Genomic DNA, 19814 nt, shown 5'->3' with positions numbered 1-19814 from the left:
GCCTTGGCAGGGTGAAGTTTGATCTAGGCCTTGAAGGTTGAGTGTGGTTTTTTTTCATGCAGAGAAGTTTGAATAGGAAAGAGTCATTTGAATAAATAGTTTCCCCGAAGTCCTTTCACCTACTTAGTCCTCACATATTCTTGAGTCACAGAGTACAGAAGATGTTCCCAACTAACTTGTTAATTGAAAATCTGTGCAGAGGTTTTCCAGTAAACGATTATGGAACTCTTTTTATTTACATTTTATGTTGCCCAGTCCTGATCATAATGATTTCTTTTTTCTTCTCTGAAAAGTTTAAAAAGCAGTTTTTATTGGGCATTCTCTTTCTACTATTGTTTTTGGTTTTTTTGGTTGCTGTTGTTGTAAGAGGAAAACAGAGGATGAGCTAGTTGGATAACATTACTGACTCAGTGGACATGAATTTGAGCAAAGTCTAGGAGATAGTGAAGGACAGGGAAGCCTGGCGTGCTGCAGTCCGTGGGGTCACAAAGAGTTGAACACAGCTTAGCAACTGAACAGCAACAAATGAAATGTCATCTAAACTATATCCTGGATGATGAAATAACAGTGGAAAGATTCAGTTCAGTTGCTCAGTCGTGTCCAACTCTTTGCGACCCCATGGACTGCAGCACACCAGGCCTCCCTGTCCATCACCAACTCCCAGAGCTTGCTCAAACTCATGTCCATCCAGTCGGTGATGGCATCCAACCATCTCATCCTCTGTCGTCCCCTTCTCCTGCCTTCAGTCTTTCGCAGCATCAGTGTCTTTTCCAGTGAGTCAGTTCTTTGCATCTGGTGACCAAAGTATTAGAACTTCAGCTTCAGCATCAGTCCTTTCAAAGAATATTCAGGATTGATTTCCTTGGGGATTGATTGGTTTGATCTCCTTGCAGTCCAAGGGACTCTCAAGAGTCTTCTTCAACACCACGGTTTAAAACATCAATTCTTCGGTGCTCAGTTTTCTTGATGGAAAGATTGAAGCATTGCTATCACTCTTTTGATTACAGAGAGAAACATAAAAGTGTTTCTTTTCCCTTTAAAATTGAGAAATTGATTAGTTACCTAATCAAAATTCGGTTCCCATATGTGCAGTTTATTTCTGAACTGCTATGAGCAAAGAACAACCAATTGGTTTATATTCTAGGCTTGAAGTAAGTATGTGGCTGCCTGCAGTGACTGTCAATATAGAGGCATACAGGCAGCGTGCTACAGAATGCTGGCAGTTTCTGAATCCCAGAGTAACCTGGTAGTTGGACCAGAAGGAGAGGCCCCAGAGCCTCTCTTGTCTGGGAACTCAGGGTCTGGGGTTGGAGGTAGGAGAATTGGTTTGCATGTTTCCTGGCACTGTGGGCATCTTAGATCTTGACTTGATTAGTTCTTGTCTTTCCATTAATTTAAAGCAACAAAATAGATGTAAGGCAATTTTATTGATTATGAAGGGGTAAGCAGACATTTAAAAATTTTTTTATGAATCTTGGAAAGTATGTTGATGTTTGTTGTATCTTGTTCTTCTGAGAAGTGCTAAAGAAATGAAGGTGTAATGATTTATTAATTTATTTCTTTTTGTATTTGATGAACAGTTCATGATTATGAAATATAAAAAAACTTGCAAGTGAATTTTATAACTTCTATAATTCTCATAGCTTATCTGTGAGATAAGCAGAAAAGGAATTATTATCCTACTCCCAGGGAAAAATTTTGAGAAGCATTAGGGAAGAAATCAACCCTGAATATACATTGAAAGGACTGATGCTGGAGCTCCAATACTTGGGCCACCTGATTCGAAGAGCCTCATTGCAAGAGACCCTGATGCTGGGAAAGATTGAAGGCAAAATAAGAAGAGAGTGGCATAGGATGAGATAACTAGATAGCATCACTGACTCAATGGATATGAGTCTGAGCAAACTCCACAAGTGCTGAAGGACAGGGAGGCCTGGCGTGCTGCAGTGCGTGGGGTTGGATAGCACTTAGTGACTGCACAACAGCAACAAATGAAGAAACATGTCCTGAAGTTGTTTTTAAAAATAATTGTTAAATGCATTATTACTTTAGTGTGTATATAACTATTGTCAAGTGTTTTTATTATGGCTTAATACAGTTTAAATATGATTTCCCCAGTTTTGTTGTGGTATAATTGACGTATAGCACTGTATAATTTAAGGCATATAGCATGATGTAAAGTTTGACTTTATTTGAAATTAAAAATATGTTTGAGAGGGTACTTTTTTTTTTTTTTTTTTTTTTATTAAAAAACTACTGCATTCTCCTTACTAGATCCAGCAGTACTTAGAGATACCAAATGATAGTCTTTTCATTGAGTGGGATCTTTCTTTCATTATTCATTTTCTTCCACACTTTAAATACCTTGACCAATCATTTCAGAACATGGGACCTTTAAGTAGATAACATCTTCTGAATGGTGAAATTACCATTCGGGAAATAGTCCCTATAATTCTTTTTGATCACACAATGTCTTTTCTTGTCAAGATTTCATTAATATGTAAATACTTGCCTGTAACAGCAGTGAATCTCTTTATCACATATATTTAATTAACATATAAATAACTCTGGGATGCACTTTTTCTAATTTCTAATATAGGCCATCCTGTTTAAATATTGTATTTATAATAAGTAAAAGTCTGTTAGAGTCACATTGAACGGGACATGTGTATTCCTGTTTGATTCATGTTGATTTTGATAGAAACCAACACAATTCTGTGCAGCAGTTATCCTTCAAATAAAAAATAAATTTAAGAGTCACATTGATATTTTGTAGACAAAAGCAAATACATTATTTTAAAAATGTTTTGATCTCAGTATGTTCCACTGTTTAATCTTAAAAGTTTAGGTACTGTATGTAATAGCTATGGGAAAAATCCATGATCTGTATAAATGTTGGGATCACATGCATGGTATTGACACATAATTGTTGTGGAGGAGTGATGGTATGATACACTGGAAGGAGCAAAGGCTTTTAGTCAGAATATGGGTGTCTGTCCTGGTTCTGAACTTCTGAGCTGTGTTACTGTTGGGAAGTCTCTTAACTTCTTTGAACTTGAGTTTTGTCAAGTGTGAAATGGGGAAATTGTAAAGGTATTGTAATGGTTCAGTAGCCTAAGAGATGTATTACATAGCAGACAGAGTTCCTGGTAAATAGTCAGCATTCCATGTACAGCAATGGTTGTGTTAATACAAATATGGCTGTAGCAGTAGCAACAGCAGTTTTTGGTACAGGTTGATGAGAAGAATGTCATAATAGATATATTTTATTTTCAAGTGCGTTAAGTAGGTTTGCAAAGGACTGATGAATAAGCAAAATATAAAACTGTAATAAGGACTATTCCTCTTTGATGATGCCAATGCTTTGGTTTTTCATCTGGGACAGCACCCCTTAACTGGTTTCCGGTACCTGAGATTTTGGACTGTTAATCAAAAAATTGACCATTGTTTCAAACAAAGTTTTTAATTTCACTTTTTATTCACTTTTTATTGACTTTATAGTTTTGATATACATCAACAACCATATTATTGATATAGGAAAATGAACAAATCATAAATGGGCAATTTGAATTGTTATAAAATGAACACAATCAGGAAACAGACCTAACAAAGCACTCTTGATGCTGTCTCCTTTTACCCTCTCCTGTTCACCTTACCTGTGAGAACCACCCTGACTTCTAACGGGATAGCTCAGTTTTGTCAATTAAACATGTGCAGTGGTTTATGAGGACTATTGTACCTAAACTCTGGAAAAGCATACTATTCTTCTCAACAGAGATCAGATTTCTGATGTTCTTTGAATTAAGTGCCTATCTTATTTTTTCTAATGCTGACTGTACAATGACATTTTGGATTTTTATATTTAAAATGTTTGTTATAGACAGAATATAATTTTGCCCTTTATCTGTCAGTCTCTGCTTTTTAATTGGCATGCTTAGACTATTTGCAGGCAGACCTCATTTTATTGCACTTTGCTTTATTGTGCTTCGCAGATACTGTGTCTTTTACAAATTGAAGATTTGGGCAACCCTGAATCAGGCAGGTTTATTGGTGCCATTTTTTCCAATAGAATTTGCTCACTTTGGTGTTCACAATTTGGTAATTTCTGCAATACTTCACCGCTGCTGCTGCTAAGTCACTTCAGTCGTGTCCGACTCTGTGTGACCCCGTAGACAGCAGCCCACCAGGCTCCCCCCATCTCTGGGATTCTCCAGGCAAGAACACTGGAGTGGGTTGCCATTTCCTTCTCCAATGCATGAAAGTGAAAAGTGAAAGTGAAGTTGCTCAGTCGTGTCCGACCCTCAGTGACTCCATGGACTGCAGCTTTCCAGGCTCCTCCGTCCCTGGGATTTTCTAGGCAAGAGTACTGGAGTGGGGTGCCATTGCCTTCTCTGCAATACTTCACACTCTTTCATTATAATATTTGTTATATGATCTGTGATCTTTGTTACTATTAAACATGACTTGCTGAAGGTTCTGATGATGGTTAGCATTTTTTTTAGCTAGAAAGTATTTTAAGACTAAGGTATGTACATTATTTTTTAGATATTTCTATTGATAAGTTGATAGACTACACCATAGTGTAAACGTTTATGTTTGTTGTTCAATCTGTCAGTCCTGTCTGACTCTTTGTGACCCCATGGACTGGAGCCTGCTCGGCTCCTCTGTCTATGAGATTTCCCAGGTAAGGATACTGGAGTGGGTTGCCATTTCCTTCTCCAGGGTATCTTTCTGACCCAGGGATCAAACCTACATCTCCTGCTTGGCAGGTGGATTCTTTACCATTTAGCCACCTGGGAAGTCCCAACTTTTATGTTTATGGGAAACCAAAACACTCATGTGGCTTGTTTTTTTTTGTGATACTGCTTTATTGCCATGATCTAGAACCAAACCCATGACATCTCCAAGGTCTACATCTCCTTGGGTCTACTGTACTAAACTTAGGAAAGTCAGGTCTGTTATTTTTTCAAGTATTTTTCTTCTTCCTCCTCCTCCCATCCCCAGTACACATCATCTTTTTTGGGACTCCACTTCCATTTAGGTTAACCACTTGATTTGTCTCACAGTTTTCTGTGTTTGGTTTTTATTTTCCAGTCTTTTTCTCCCCCATGTTTTGTTTTGGATAGTTCCTATTTACTAATTTTTTTAGTAAAAACGTTCACTAATTTTTTTAGTAAAAAAGTTTACTAATTTTTTTTTTTCATTGTCTCTTATTGATGATATTAGTGTGTTTTTCATCTTAGCTACTGAAGTTTTTATTCCTAGGTATTAGATTTGGGTCTTTTTAAATTTTCTCCCCTCTTACCATGTTATTGATATTTCTTAGAAATTGGTTATTCTCCTGATTATGGGCCATAATTTCTTGCTTTTTTTGCATACCTGCTATTTTTTTACTGGATGCCAGAGATTTAGGTTTGTTCATCTTGCTGGTAGAGTTCTTATCTCAGTTGTTTTGGAACATGCTTTTTCTTCCCAAATTCTGTTGGTTTATTCGTCACACTTCTGTGTTTTGCCAGGTGCCTTACCATGTGTACTTTGAGGTTAGTTTCTCTGTGCAGTTGATCTAAATAGGTTTCTGAATTTGTAATGGAATAAATTCATCTGTAGGGGTTTTTAAATCTGAACATTATAGAATATGATCTAGCATTGCAGGTACAGGGGTGTTTATTTGATATTATTTTCTTCTTTGTGGATAATTTGGAGTCTTTTTATTCCAGGGTCAGGTCCCTCCCTGATCACATTCTATACTTCCTGTCTTTTGTGAATGAGTATTTATTATGTACTTAAGAATCTATATAAAGCATGACTCATTTCATTCAAATGCTCCAATGTTTTGCTTTCTTTGTCTTCCTGCCGTCTCCAGTTTAACTTTGAACCTCATCAGCAATAGTGATGTGTTAGAATAACTTGCACAGCAGACACCTATGCCATCATCTTCCCAGTCACAGCCTGTTAAGTTGACACCAGAGCCTGGCTGTCTTCATTTTCGGTATTTTCACTTCTTCAGTTATGATTATTGTCAGTCTGCAGTGTAATTTGGCCTCTACTTAGAAGATTCATGGTGAAAAGGCTGTAAATAGACTTGTACAGCAGCATCTCAGAGCAAACAGTCTTATGCGTCTTTGTTTATGGAAAGTTTAGGACAGCCCACATCTCTCTGCTTATTTATGCTCCTGCTTTCAGGCCAAGAGCCGCCTGCAGTGTACGGTATTGTGATGTTGCTCGTGGCATGGGTATAAGATAGGGAGTGATATGGTCCATTTTAGAAACCAGAAATGTGTGAATAAACCTCAGGTACATTACCAAAGTTTTCAGCTACAGTCAAAGCTTATTAATCGTGAGATTTAAATACCCCTGTGGTTTTAGGGTAGGATTGTTTTTTCATTTATTTATTCAGATTTATCCATCCATCCGTCAGTCTGTCCATCATCCATCCATCCATTACATATTTAGTGAGGTTTAAGTGCATGCCAAGTGTTGAACAAAGGATATGAAAATCACCAAAGCTTTGAAGGAGCTTACAGTTTAGTAAAGGAGCAGAACATAAATAAAAAGTTGTAATTGAGTGCATTGACAGTGGGAACAGAAGTACATGCAGTGTTTAGTAATATGGAGGAGAGTCTGGTAAGCTGCTTGGTATGGGAACATCAGAGAAGGTTTTAGTTTTTTTTTTTTTTTCTTTTAATGAATAGTATGTTGACTGACACAGTTAAAGAGAACATTATAAATAGGCATGCCATGAATCATACTACTTTTCTATCCATTTAGATGAGCTTTAAATGCTGTATTATTTTTACATAACTTATATCCACATTTTTTCTTCCTACTTCCATTATACAGCTTGGTTCTGAAATATACATTTTTCTTAGAAGAGTTTTTCAAGATTTAGAATCACACAATGCTTCCTTTCTTAAAGAAGTTTTCTAATTACCTGATGGAATCATTTTGCTGTGATCCTTCTGTAAGTTTGGGACTGAGGGTGGAAAGTGCTCCTACTCTGAAAGACATGTATGCAGATAATTATAGGAGCAGTGAGGTCAGTGCTCAAAGAGTTAGGTATGCATTCTTAGTTATAGAGCCTTCCTCTTCAATTGACTTTTATATTTTTCATTAATTATTTATTTATATCTTGACTAAATCTTACATTTCTAATTCTTAAACTTTTTTTGGTATTTGTTTCTGAGAGCTCTGCTTTTAGAATTAAAGAGTATCAGTGACTCTGTTTCTGCTGATCATTGAATCATTTATTTGTTCATTCAATCAGTGATGAATATTAAGCTCATAGAGTTTACTTTTCTGCAAATTTATGATCACAGTACACATTGTGTATTTGAAGATTAAATGAAATAATGCATTTATATAAATTTAGTTAAAATGATTATATATACTTGCTATGCATGTAATATTGCTGGGAGTTGTGGTAGATGCAAAGGAGTATTTACAAGAAAAGAATATTTACTTCTAGTGGGGATACAAAATTTTTTTATTTTGTTATGACCAACCTAGACAGCATATTAAAAAGCAGAGACATTACTTTGCCAACAAAGGTCTGTCTAGTCAAGGCTATGGTTTTTCCAGTAGTCATGTATGGATGTGAGAGTTGGACTATAAAGAAAGCTGAGTGTAGAAGAATGGATGCTTTTGAACTGTGGTGTTGGAGAAGACTCTTGAGAGTCCCTTGGACTGCAAGGAGGTCCAACCAGTACATCCTAAAGGTGAACAGTCATGGATGTTCATTGGAAGGACTAATGTTGAAGCTGAAACTCCAATACTTTGGCCACCTGATGCGAAGAGCCGACTCATTTGAAAAGACCCTGATGCTGGGAAAGATTGAGGGCAGGAAGAGAAGGGGACGACAGAGGATGAGATAGTTGGATGGCATCACTGACTCAGTGGACATGGGTTTGGGTAAACTCCGGGAGTTGGTGATGGACAGGGAGGCCTGGCGTGCTATGGTTCATGGAGTCGCAAAGAGTCATACACGACTGAGCGACTGAACTGAAAATATGTATTAAGGAAATTAAAGAACTCTATGGAAACATAAGACAAATGTACCATCTTATGTATATTATCATAAGTTTAAATAGGAGTAAATGCCAGGGGAATTGTTCAGTTATTAGTAGTGAGAATCGAGAACAGGAGGAAAGCAACCTAGAGTGGAATGGTCATAGAAACATCTGAGAAAAGCTGGAATTTAAGCTCGAAGAGGTGGGGTTCAGATAAGTAGGACATCATAGTAGAGCAGAGACTCTGGAACCAGACTTGCCTGGATTCAAATCCCAGCTGCAGCGTTTTAGTTCTGTGATTTTATGAGTTAGGATGCTGTCTGTCTTTCAAGACTGCTGACTTTGTGTGTGTGTTTGTATGATAATATATAATTTTATAGTTGTTCTTACAAACTGTAAGCATTTTCTAAGTGTCAGCTATAGGCCAGATAAGGTTGGATAACTTTATAGATAGTGTGTGAAATGTCCGTTCAGTGCGTGTCTATAAGCAGGAATATGCAGATATTTTTTTGAAGGGCAGCGACAAGGAAATCAGTCTTGCTATGGCTTAGGATCTGCATGAGCATAATTTGTGCTGTTTTATTTAGTGATAGGGATAAAAAGCAGATAAAAATTTCTTTTCCTAATTTTTTGTTCAATCTCTGTTACCACCACAACCTGATAAAGGATCAGGGTTTATAATGTATATTGATACAATTCATGAATATTTTGGTATTTCATTAGTTTTGTAGTTGCTAAGTCCAGATGTCATACACTTTATCTTTGTTGTGCATTTTATTGTCTTGCTATCTGGAAGTAATGTGAGATAAAGGCCTTACACTTATTCTCTGTACTGGTTCTGGTCGGTCTAAGTAACGCAGAACACAGAATGAAATCGATTGGGTTTCTCTCCTATTACCTCCCTTTTGATAGTCGAGGGCATGTAGTTTTGGGCCTCTCCCGTGTGAAAATAGTCCTCATCAATTCTTACTTGACGTACACTTTCGATCTTTCAGTGTCATCGCCCTTTCTTCCCTAGTTGACTTTCCGGGTAGCAAGGAAAGGTAGTCTTCCTTTTTGTGAGTACCTTCAGTTGTCTTTTCTTCAAAATTAGTCATTTGTTCAAGGGGCAGGTGGGAGTGTTGGTGGTATAGAGGGGAATTTTCATATCATTAATGTCTCTATTCATCCTTCACCCCTTGTTTGGTTGGCATTAAGTACCTATGTGAGTATCATCCTTTCTCAGTTACTTATAATTAGCTTTTCTGGGAATTTCTTCAGTGATTCTCCATTGGAGTTTGTGGCTTTCCATTAAACTTTAACTATTTAATGACTAGTTCTCCTTAGAAATAATCAAATCATCCTTTGTTCATGGTTAAATATTTATTTTCAAACGATTGCAATCTTTTGGGAGAGAAATAATGCCTTGTGGCACCTGTTGTTTAGTCGCTAAGTCGTGTCTGACTCTTTGTGACCCTGTGAACTGTATCCCACCAGGCTCCTCTGTCCATGGGATTTTCCAGGCAAGAATACTGGAGTGGGTTGCCATTCCCTTCTCCAGTGGATCTTTTAACGCAGGCACTGAACCTGTGTCTCCTGCTTGGCATATGGATTCTTTACCACCAAGCCCCTGGGAAGCCTGTGGCATTTACTACTACCTTTTAAGTCAGCTCCTCAGATTTTCTTGTCACTATTGATTGCAGTGGCCAGGTGCCCACCCAGTGTGATGTCAGCAGAGTTTATTGCCATTGTTAGGCATTTGTAAATATAATCATTCATATGATCATTAATGTGGTGTTACTATTTATCATATAGTAGATCCTGAAATGGTAACAAGTCACATATATCCTATATTTCACTACCCATGAAAAACCTTGGTGGTGTTGATAATACTGCTGCTTTTTATGGCGAATGAGTGCTTATTATATATGAAGTACTGTTCAAAAGGCTTTCTGTGTTCTAATTTGATCCTTCGCAAATTCACATTCTTATTATCCCTATTTGACTAATGAGGAATCTTGAAGCACATGCAGATTGAGTAACTTGATCAAGATGACATGGCTGTGCAGGGTGGTATCACAGTTCTAACCGAGATTAGACTTCTCAGAGCATGCTCTACCTTTTAGATTAGAATTCAAGAAAACATGGCTCTAGTCTCATCTTTGTTTTGGGCATTAATGAATGCTACAATATTTACTAAATAGATGAGGCATCTGGGTCCCAGGGATTTAGTGGTGAAGGAGAATTCAAGTCCTAGTGTGGTGGGTTTTTTTTTTTCTCTCTTGTTTATCTTTGACACATTGCTCTCACCTGAGATTACTGTTAAGTTTCAGGATATCTTATTAGCCTAGTCTCTGTTTCATAAGCCAGTTACTAATGAATAAATATAACTTAACATCTTTAAATCAGTGCCTGAAAGGTGGCAGTTAGTCGCAATATACTGTTTAGCTTTTTGTTTCCAAAGCATAGAACGTGAATAAAAAAACTTTTTGAAAGTTTATTCATGATAAAATTTCTTTGAAATAAAACATTTATATTTAGTGTGAGAAATAATTGGTGAGAGAATAGTTGACCATAATAGAACTTGTTACAGTCATTCCTTTCCTGCTGACAGATAGATGTTACCTTCAGATGAAACCAGCAAAGTTTATTGTTTGGAATTAAAAAAATGAGCAGGGCTCTAATATAAAGAATCCTGAAATTAAGCAGAAGCAGTCATTATTTTGTAAAGGGGTAATTTAAGTGACAACAAAGGTCCATCTAGTCAAGGCTATGGTTTTTCCAGTAGTCATATATGGATATGGCAGTTGGACTATAAAGAAAGCTGAGCATCAAAGAATTGATGCTTTTGAATTGTGGTGTTGGAGAAGGCTCTTGAGAGTCCCTTGGACTACAAGGAGATCCAACCAGTCCATCCTAAAGGAGATCAGTTCTGGGTGTTCATTGGAAGGGCTGATGTTGAAGCTGAAACTCCAGTACTTTGGCCACCTGATGCGAAGAGCTGACTCATTTGAAAAGACCCTGATGCTGGGAAAGATTGAGGGCAGGAGGAGAAGGGGACAACAGGATGAGATGGTTGGATGGCATCACCGACTCAATGGATATGAGTTTGGGTAAACTCCGGGAGTTGGTGATGGACAGGGAGGCCTGGCGTGCTGTAGTCCATGGGGTCACAAAGAGTAGGACATGACTGAGCGACTGAACTGAATTTAAGTTTATCATGTACTTCATTTTTTTTTTAATTGGGGATGATGCATTTAAATTTACAGTCTTCCCTAGCAAAGTGGAAACAATAGAAGAAAAAGATGAAATAAAATGTATGTAAATGTTGTTTTGTGGTTGTAGAACTGAGATTCAAATCAGTTTTGCACCTAACAAAGCTTTGTACAGCTTTCTGGAAGGAACAGCTGTGTTTTCTAGTTTTTGTTTTTGTTTTTAAACCATGTTTTCACCTAATCCACTTAGTGATCAGTGTACAGGGCTAATATTTTTGTTTTAAACAGAATTAATAAAAAGTTTTTCTCTAAATTTTATTAAGCATTCTGTTTTCTTTGTGAAAGAATAAGCTAAAAGTTGGGCATTTTAAAGATGCTAATGATAGAACTGATCAATCATTTAGAACTGTAAAGAATGGTCAGGTTTAGGGAAATACATATTCTGAAATCCCCCCCCCCCCGCAATAAGTATAACATGACATGTTAAATTCTCTGATTGTAGATGTATACAATCACCAGTATAGATTTTGCCCTTTCATGAGGATAATAATCTGTTATCAAGAAAGTATTCTTGCTCTCAGATCACAGAACCCATGTAAATATACCTCCTCAATGTATATGTAATCTTTTTTATTTCTCTATTCCAATTTTGAATTTTGTGATGCTCATGAGATCACTCTAAAAAACAGTCTTTGTGGTGTCAGTTAATTCATTTGACATATTATTTTATAGTCTGCTAAATGTCAGGCATCATTTTAGGCTTGAGGATGTGGCAATAGACAAAACAAGGAAAAATGCTGCCTTTTAGGAATTTATATTCTGACTGGGGAAAAACCCTATGTCTTTCTTAAATGTTATTTAATTTACGATAAAGAACTTAACAGTGTTTTTACAGCAAGCATCTTAAACTCCTAAAATTTGTCCAAAAATAATTTGCTTTGTATAAGCATCCTGGAACAAAATCAAAGCACAGAAAGGTTTCTGTTTTTATGTAACTGTTGAGGATCAAGCCTAAGATGAAGCCATATTTGGTAGGAGTTAGTTTCTGATCCTACTGGTGATGAGATTGGTTTTGTATCTCAGTTTAAATGTGTCCTTTAAATATGCATATAGAAGGTCCTACTGGGGTGTCTGAACTAAAATATGAGAAGGTTCATGTTGCCCTCTGCTCGCGCACAGTCTGACTGGTGCCTCTGTCTAACTTGGTGGCCATCTACTAGCTGGGAGGGTAAGCTTTGGATTCTGTCAGGTTGTGTTTAAATCTGTGGCTTTGTCATTTATTGAATTTATGAGGAGAGACAAGTAGCTTGGGCCTCAGGTTTCTCATTATAGTATAAGGAGGATAATACCACTGCAGTGCTGCTGCTGCTAAGTCGCTTCAGCCTTACTCTGTGCAACCCCATAGACGGCAGCCCACCAGGCTCCCCTGTCCCTGGGATTCTCCAGGCAAGAACACTGGAGTGGGTTCCCATTTCCCTCTCCAATGCATGAAAGTAAAAAGTGAAAGGGAAGTCGCTCAGTCGTGTCCGACTCTTAGCGACCCCACGGACTGCAGCCCACCAGGCTCCTCCATCCATGGGATTTTCCAGGCAGGAGTACTGGAGTGGGGTGCCATTGCCTAGGTAGGACCAACTTAGGTATTGCATATTAAAAGCAGTTTATCGTGTCTGGTCCATAGTGAGAAATCAATAAATATTAAAGGTTATGCTATGCTGGCCATTCCTAATGTATTATTGTTAGTATTCTTACCATTATATCAGTGGTGATCACATTTAGAAACACGTAGAAACATTTAGTTGTGCTGTGCCCTGAAAATGGAGCAAAAATGCTTTATCAACCTAAGGCTCTTTAGGCCTGCTTTTTGGAGTGAGTCTCAGAGCAGAACCTGTCTTTAATGTGTGATTTGATAAAAATAGGCATGTTTTCTTATGCATTTCAGTTTATTGAAGGTTGACAAAGTCTTACAATTTTCTAGTCTTTTTTACCAAATTTTGTAGTCTTTTTACCAAACATTTGCCAAATAAATGTTACTTTGCTCAGAGCCCCACACCATTACTGATCATTTTAGTAGTAATCCTTATATATAATATGTATTTTATAGAGAAAATGCAAATCTCAACTTACGATAAATTTTTCTCAGTCTTTTGAAAAACATTTTGTGTAGCTTATGGAACCATGTCTGCTGTAATTGGAAAAGGCGGTAATAGTTTGCTGAATTAATTTTTTCCTTGTTCCTCAATTCATTGCTACAATTTATTCTTATCTTGGAAGAGTGAGCATTATTATCATTGTTGTATCCAAATGTTTTCTTTTCTACCTATTCAGTGATCTGTGATAAAGTATTAGTTACTGATGTGGAAGGAAATAAAATAGTTTTTTACTTGGTGACAAATGAAATACTGTGATTTTGGTGTCTATTGTAATTAATCGTCTATACGACTGAAATTTAAAACCATGAAGTCACATGCCTTCAGAAATGTATTTTTGGTTTGCTAAGACATTGCATGCTAGCTAAAAAGTGGGTAAAATTCTGTTTTAAAAACAATATAATAAATTTCTTATGTATATCTAACAGGGAACTTTGACTTCAGAAAATTTGCAACAATAATAATAACTTCAGCAGTTGTGTCTGACTCTTTGTGACCCATGGAGTGTACAGTTTACGGAATTTTCAGGCCAGAATACTAGAGTGGGTAGCGTATCCCTTCCCCAGGGGATCTTCCCAACCCAGCGATTGAACCTGGGTCTTCTGCACTGCAGGCAGACTCTTTACCATTTGAGCCACCAGGGAAGCCCATAGATGCTGCTGCTGCTGCTACTGCTAAGTCGCTTTAGTCGTGTCTGGCTCTGTGCAACCCCATAGACAGCAGCCCACCAGGCTCCCCCGTCCCTGGGATTCTCCAGGCAAGAACAGTGGAGTGGGTGCTATAGATAGATAAATCAACCCTGCTGATTTCCAGGTCTTCACAGCTTCTCTGTTCCTTGTAACCCCCCAGCAGTTTCCTGCTGCTATCTACATAAAGACTACCTACCTTTTCCCCAAATGCTTATGAAGTATTTTTTGTGTAAGACCTGTTCCATAGCTTAGGAAGATAAGAAACTGCAAAACATAACCTCATACTATACAAAAGTGCAGTCCTTTCTCTGAGGCTATGATAAATTTTAGGAAAGTACTACCATTGATACTCAAATATGAGATAAGATGTTTTATTGAACTATAAAAGCAAGGTGATTGAAATTTGTTTTTAGAATTTTTGTCTTCATTCTTAGTTCAGGATGTTTGTGTTGTTTTCATAGATTTACGGACTATTAGAGCTAAAAGTTACTTTAGTGGTTGGAAGTGCTTCACTTTAGAAAGTCATGTGCCAAGTACTGTACAGCTGGTTAAAAGACCGGTGGGTTTATGCTTTCCTTGTCTCTTCCTTCATAGTGCTTTGCTCTGCTGTCTTACATTGCTTCATTCTTCCTTTTTAATTTATTCTTAACGCCGTGCAATCAGGACTTATCTTTGCCTCTTACAATTTTCCTTCTATCATTTATTGGTGATATTTTTAACTTGCAGAATTATTTCTTCACTCTGATTATTAGCTGTGTCCTCTCAGCCTGGTCCCTGGTAGCTCAGCTGGTAAAGAATCTGCCCGCAATGGGGGAGACCTGGGTTCAATCCTGGGTTGGGAAGATCCCCTGGAGAAGGGAAAGGCTACTCACTCAGTATTCTGGCCTGGAGAATTTCATGGACTGTATAGTCCGCGGGGTTGCAAAGAGTCAGACATGACTGAGTGACTTTCACTTCACTTCTGGCTGTTAGGCTGTCCAGTATAGGCACCACCAGCCACATGTAGCTATTTAAATTTTAAATAAAATTAATTAAAAAGTATTAAAAGTTTCTTGGTATCAGTGTCACATTTCAAATGATTGATATGAATATATGTAGCTTAGCAGTTACTGTATTGGATAACCCAGTTAGAGAACAGTTCTGTGATCACAGGAAGTCAGGTTGTACACTTTTTGAGAGCAGGGGACCATTTATGTTAGCATTAAAAATATAAAATATGGAGTTTTGATAAATATTTTAGAATGTTTGAGTGAACTCAGCCATACCACCTTTAGTTTCTCGTTAACTTTTTTGTTTTGAATTTTCCTTTTCTTTTTGAACCATTTTACTATCAAAGAGAAATCAGCAGTTTTGTATTTTTTATTTGCCTATTGTATATGATATGTGTCATATACTACTTAAGATACCATAAAAAGAAATCTTGGAGGTTAAGGTTACAGGATTGATTACTTTTGTATTATGTTCCTTATGTTTCCAGTCATTGAGGTAATGTGTCTTTTAAATGTATGTGCTTTTTTTTGAAATGTTAAGTTATGACGGTGATTCCTTGGTGATCGTTCCTTGGCACGAACATAAGCACAGAGATGAAGACTGGTGTGAGGAGCTGGAATGCAGGTAAGAACGAGCCAGGGGGAGAGCTCTTCATGTCCTTGTAGGATGGATGAATAGCAGGCCCAGTGCAGGTGGTGTGTGGTGGGTGGTTTACTGGATGGTGGTCCCTGCTTGAGAGTTTGAGGGACATTTTTTAACAGCTTGACTGTACTCAAGGTATGTTAAAAAATTTAATGAAAAAATATTGAATGGCTACCAAGGAGTTATTCTACAAGTGGTCCTTATGTAACAGCTCTTCTCATTCTGAGGTATTCCTTTTCGGTCTTTGACATATACAGGTATGTTTTTCATAGCTGTTATTGTGGTATGTGTGCAGTTTTGTTCTTGACTCAGTTTTGATTTTCACTTTTATAAGACTTTACCGTGGAAAGCCTCAGAACATTGAGGCATCAAGTTCTGTAGAAGTGGGTGGGTGATGAGGTGTGGGGCTGAAAGCCCGTACAAGGGGCATTTGAATCCCTTTATTGCCTTACTCTTCAAAGTCAGATAAATGCTCATTGCTCATTTTTACATTTGATATGAGTCATCTTATATTTTTACATTTTTTTAAGCTATGTGTATGAACTGTCTGATAAATGATAAATAAAAGCCCTAAGCAGTAGTGTGATCATTGCAAGTGAAATTTGGGACTTTCTTCATGTTGGCACTCACCCTTCATTCTGTATCTTTCGCTGTTGATATCTAAGTTCATAGCATATCTAACTCCTAGTTAACCTTTTTCACTCTGATGAGTTTGGTTATAATAGCAATCGAATGCCCTGTGTTTTTGCTGTTACATGCTTTAAAATTTTTTTTTTTATTAAAGTTCTGTGTAGTTGCAAATAGATTAAAAGTTTAAGATTTTCTGCAAATTTTGTTAAAAAAACAACAACCATACTCCTTTGTTCCCCTTTTTTTGTATCCTGCCCTCCTGAAGCAACTACTTTGAATTCTTTTAAAGGAATGTTCTATTATTTACTCCAGTCTCTGAATAACAGAATTGTATAGCTACTTGGAAAACTCAGCAGTGGCCACAGGACTGGAAAAGGTCAGTTTTCATTCCAATCCCAAAGAAAGGCAATGCCAAAGAATGCTCAAACTACCGCACAATTGCACTCGTCTCACACGCTAGTAAAGTAATGCTGAAAATTCTCCAAGCCAGGCTTCAGCAATATGTGAACCGTGAACTTCCTGATGTTCAAGCTGGTTTTAGAAAAGGCAGAGGAACCAGAGACCAAATTGCCAATATCCGCTGGATCATGGAAAAAGCAAGAGAGTTCCAGAAAAACATCTATTTCTGCTTTATTGACTATGCCAAAGCCTTTGACTGTGTGGATCACAGTAAACTGTGGAAAATTCTGAAAGAGATGGGAATCCCAAACCACCTGATCTGCCTCTTGAGAAATTTGTATGCAGGTCAGGAAGCAACAGTTAGAACTGGACATGGAACAACAGACTGCTTCCAAATAGGAAAAGGAGTACGTCAAGGCTGTATATTGTCACCCTGCTTATTTAACTTATATGCACAGTACATCATGAGAAATGCTGGACTGGAAGAAACACAAGCTGGAATCAAGATTGCCGGGAGAAATATCAATCACCTCAGATACGCAGATGACACCACCCTTATGGCAGAAAGTGAAGAGGAACTAAAAAGCCTCTTGATGAAGGTGAAAGTGGAGAGTGAAAAAGTTGGCTTAAAGCTCAACATTCAGAAAACGAAGATCATGGCATCCGGTCCCATCACTTCATGGGAAATAGATGGGGTAACAGTGGAAACAGGTCAGACTTTATTTTTTGGGCTCCAAAATCACTGCAGATGGTGACCGCAGCCATGAAATTAAAAGACGCTTACTCCTTGGAAGGAAAGTCATGACCAACCTAGATAGCATATTCAAAAGCAGAGACATTACTTTGCCAACAAAGGTCCGTCTAGTCAAGGCTATGGTTTTTCCTGTGGTCATGTATGGATGTGAGAGTTGGACTGTGAAGAAGGCTGAGAGCCAAAGAATTGATGTTTTTGAACTGTGGTGTTGGAGAAGACTCTTGAGAGTCCCTTGGACTGCAAGGAGATCCAACCAGTCCATTCTGAAGGAGATCAGCCCTGGGATTTCTTTGGAAGGAATGATGCTAAAGCTGAAACTCCAGTACTTTGGCCACCTCATGCGAAGAGTTGACTCATTGGAAAAGACTCTGATGCTGGGAAGGATTGGGGGCAGGAGGAGAAGGGGACGACAGAGGATGAGATGGCTGGATGGCATCACTGACTCGACGGACGTGAGTCTGGGTGAACTATGGGAGTTGGTGAAGGACAGGGAGGCCTGGCGTGCTGTGATTCATGGGGTCGCAAAGAGTCAGACACGACTGAGCGACTGAACTGAACTGATAGCTACTTTTGATGTGTTTAGTCATGGCCATCATCTGTGGACTTGCTTCAGTGGAAGATAGTGGTTTCGTTTCTTTTGCTCCATATACTCCTTTCCTTTTTGAGCATTTACGTGACCCCCCACTCCCCTTTAATCTTTTACCATCATTTCAGTGTAATTTCAGCTTAATGCATGGTATATATCAGCCATATTTAACTAGAAATCCACAGTTGGCATGAGTAATGAGAGATTGAAGACAGAGATAAGTTGAAAAAGGTGGGAGATTGATGGTGGATACAGTAGAAGGAAAGGTGTGTGGTCTTCACTTTAAGACGGTGCTTTTTGAGGAGAGCCCTGTTCCAGTCACGTGATGCTTCCCAATTCTCCTTAGCCTGTGCCTTTTTATGATTCTGAGAAAGAGATAAGAAGGAATAAGGGCATTTCTTCTCAGACAACAGTAAGCTAAATTGTAAGCTAAACTTGCTGTGCTGGGAGTCTTACAACTGTAAAAATGAAAAGCTAGGAAAAGGCTGACAAAAGAGAAGATGTTTTTGAAGCTGATACAGATTTGCAGGACATTTCTTTTTTAATTCATCTATTTTATTGCCTTTCCCCTACCTCCTAACCATTTCTCCCACCTTGCATCTTCCACCTCTGGTGATTACATCTGGTGATTCTCTGTAACTGCAAGTGAGGTTATGGGATACCTTGTGGCTTTTTCATTTACAGTTGCTCCTTGAACAGCAAAGGGGTTAGTGGGGCCTGACACTCTGTGAAGTCAGAGTTTTGCCTATGACTTATAATCCATCTTCCCTCCATACCCGAGGTTCCCCATCTATGGATTTGGCCACCCATGGGTGGCGTAGTACTGTAGTATTTATTGTTGGAAAAAAAACCTGAATGTAAGTGGACCCACACCGTTCAAACTCATGTTGCTCAAGGATCTACTGTAATTCTGTCCTCTGCTCCATTCAAGAATACTGAAGGAAGAAAAACATGCCGTTTCTGTATTCATGAAGTGTATCATCTAGCAGGAAAGATGCTGCTGCAATAAATTACTAATGTGATGAGTGTTATGAAAGTGAAGTACAAGGGCCGCTGGGAGACCTAAACTTGGTGTAGGTCAAGGAGAGTTTTCCACAGGAAGTGATGTGAAATCTGAGATTCAAAGGATCGATAAGATTTAGCTCAGTGCACCGGTGAGTTTGGCTTATGAGTGAAGGGAGTGTTTTAAGAGAGGGAAGAACATTTGGGAGGCTCAAGGCAAGGGCCCCTTTAAGGACTGAAAATAAGACCTGTATTGTTGAAGTGTACAGGACAGAAGTGACACTGGCACCAAGATGAGGCTAGAATATTTTAAGGCAGATGACAGGCTACAAATAGTCATGAGGACGATAGAATCATGTTTCTGTTTTAACAAAGATAACTATTTCCTCGAGATAGCGTGAATTCAGTTTTGACCTTGTTGCATTTGAAATGCCTAAGAGCAAATAGAAGGGCAGTTTTGGTGCTTTCAAGTGAAGTCTGGGTTAGGTGTGAAAATATGGTGGTGAATTTATATTGCAGAGTCTACCAGGAGACCTAGAGAGAATGTAGTGAGAAGACAGGAGAGCAGGAGAATTTGGAAGAGGTAGTATTTAACAGTCGGCTCTGGGAGGAGAGTCTAGCAAAGATGACTGTGAAAAGGAGCAGCCAGAAAGATGGAATGTGCATGACTTGACAGTATGGCGTAACGGCATGGCATGCTGGAATGGAAGACAAGTATGTTTCTAGGAGGAGAAAATGTTCAAATTCACAGTGCTGAGAGGGCAGTAAGTTAAGG

At 38.2% G+C, this 19814-nt stretch overlaps 1 protein-coding gene across 2 annotated transcripts in view; it reads left to right on the top strand.

The window, feature by feature from the left end:
* The window catches only part of NBAS (NBAS subunit of NRZ tethering complex), a 329480-nt gene that overhangs the window by 107168 nt on the left and 202498 nt on the right, over nt 1-19814 (top strand). For both annotated transcript variants that reach the window (XM_005891040.3, XM_070379139.1), the window contains one exon: nt 15567-15650. In XM_005891040.3, the coding sequence (XP_005891102.2) occupies nt 15567-15650 (84 nt within the window). The remainder of the gene's footprint in view (nt 1-15566; nt 15651-19814) is intronic.

The sequence above is a fragment of the Bos mutus genome, chromosome 11 (genome assembly GCF_027580195.1).
Source record: "Bos mutus isolate GX-2022 chromosome 11, NWIPB_WYAK_1.1, whole genome shotgun sequence".
Lineage (NCBI taxonomy): Eukaryota > Metazoa > Chordata > Mammalia > Artiodactyla > Bovidae > Bos > Bos mutus.
This window is presented reverse-complemented; position numbering and strand designations above follow the sequence as displayed.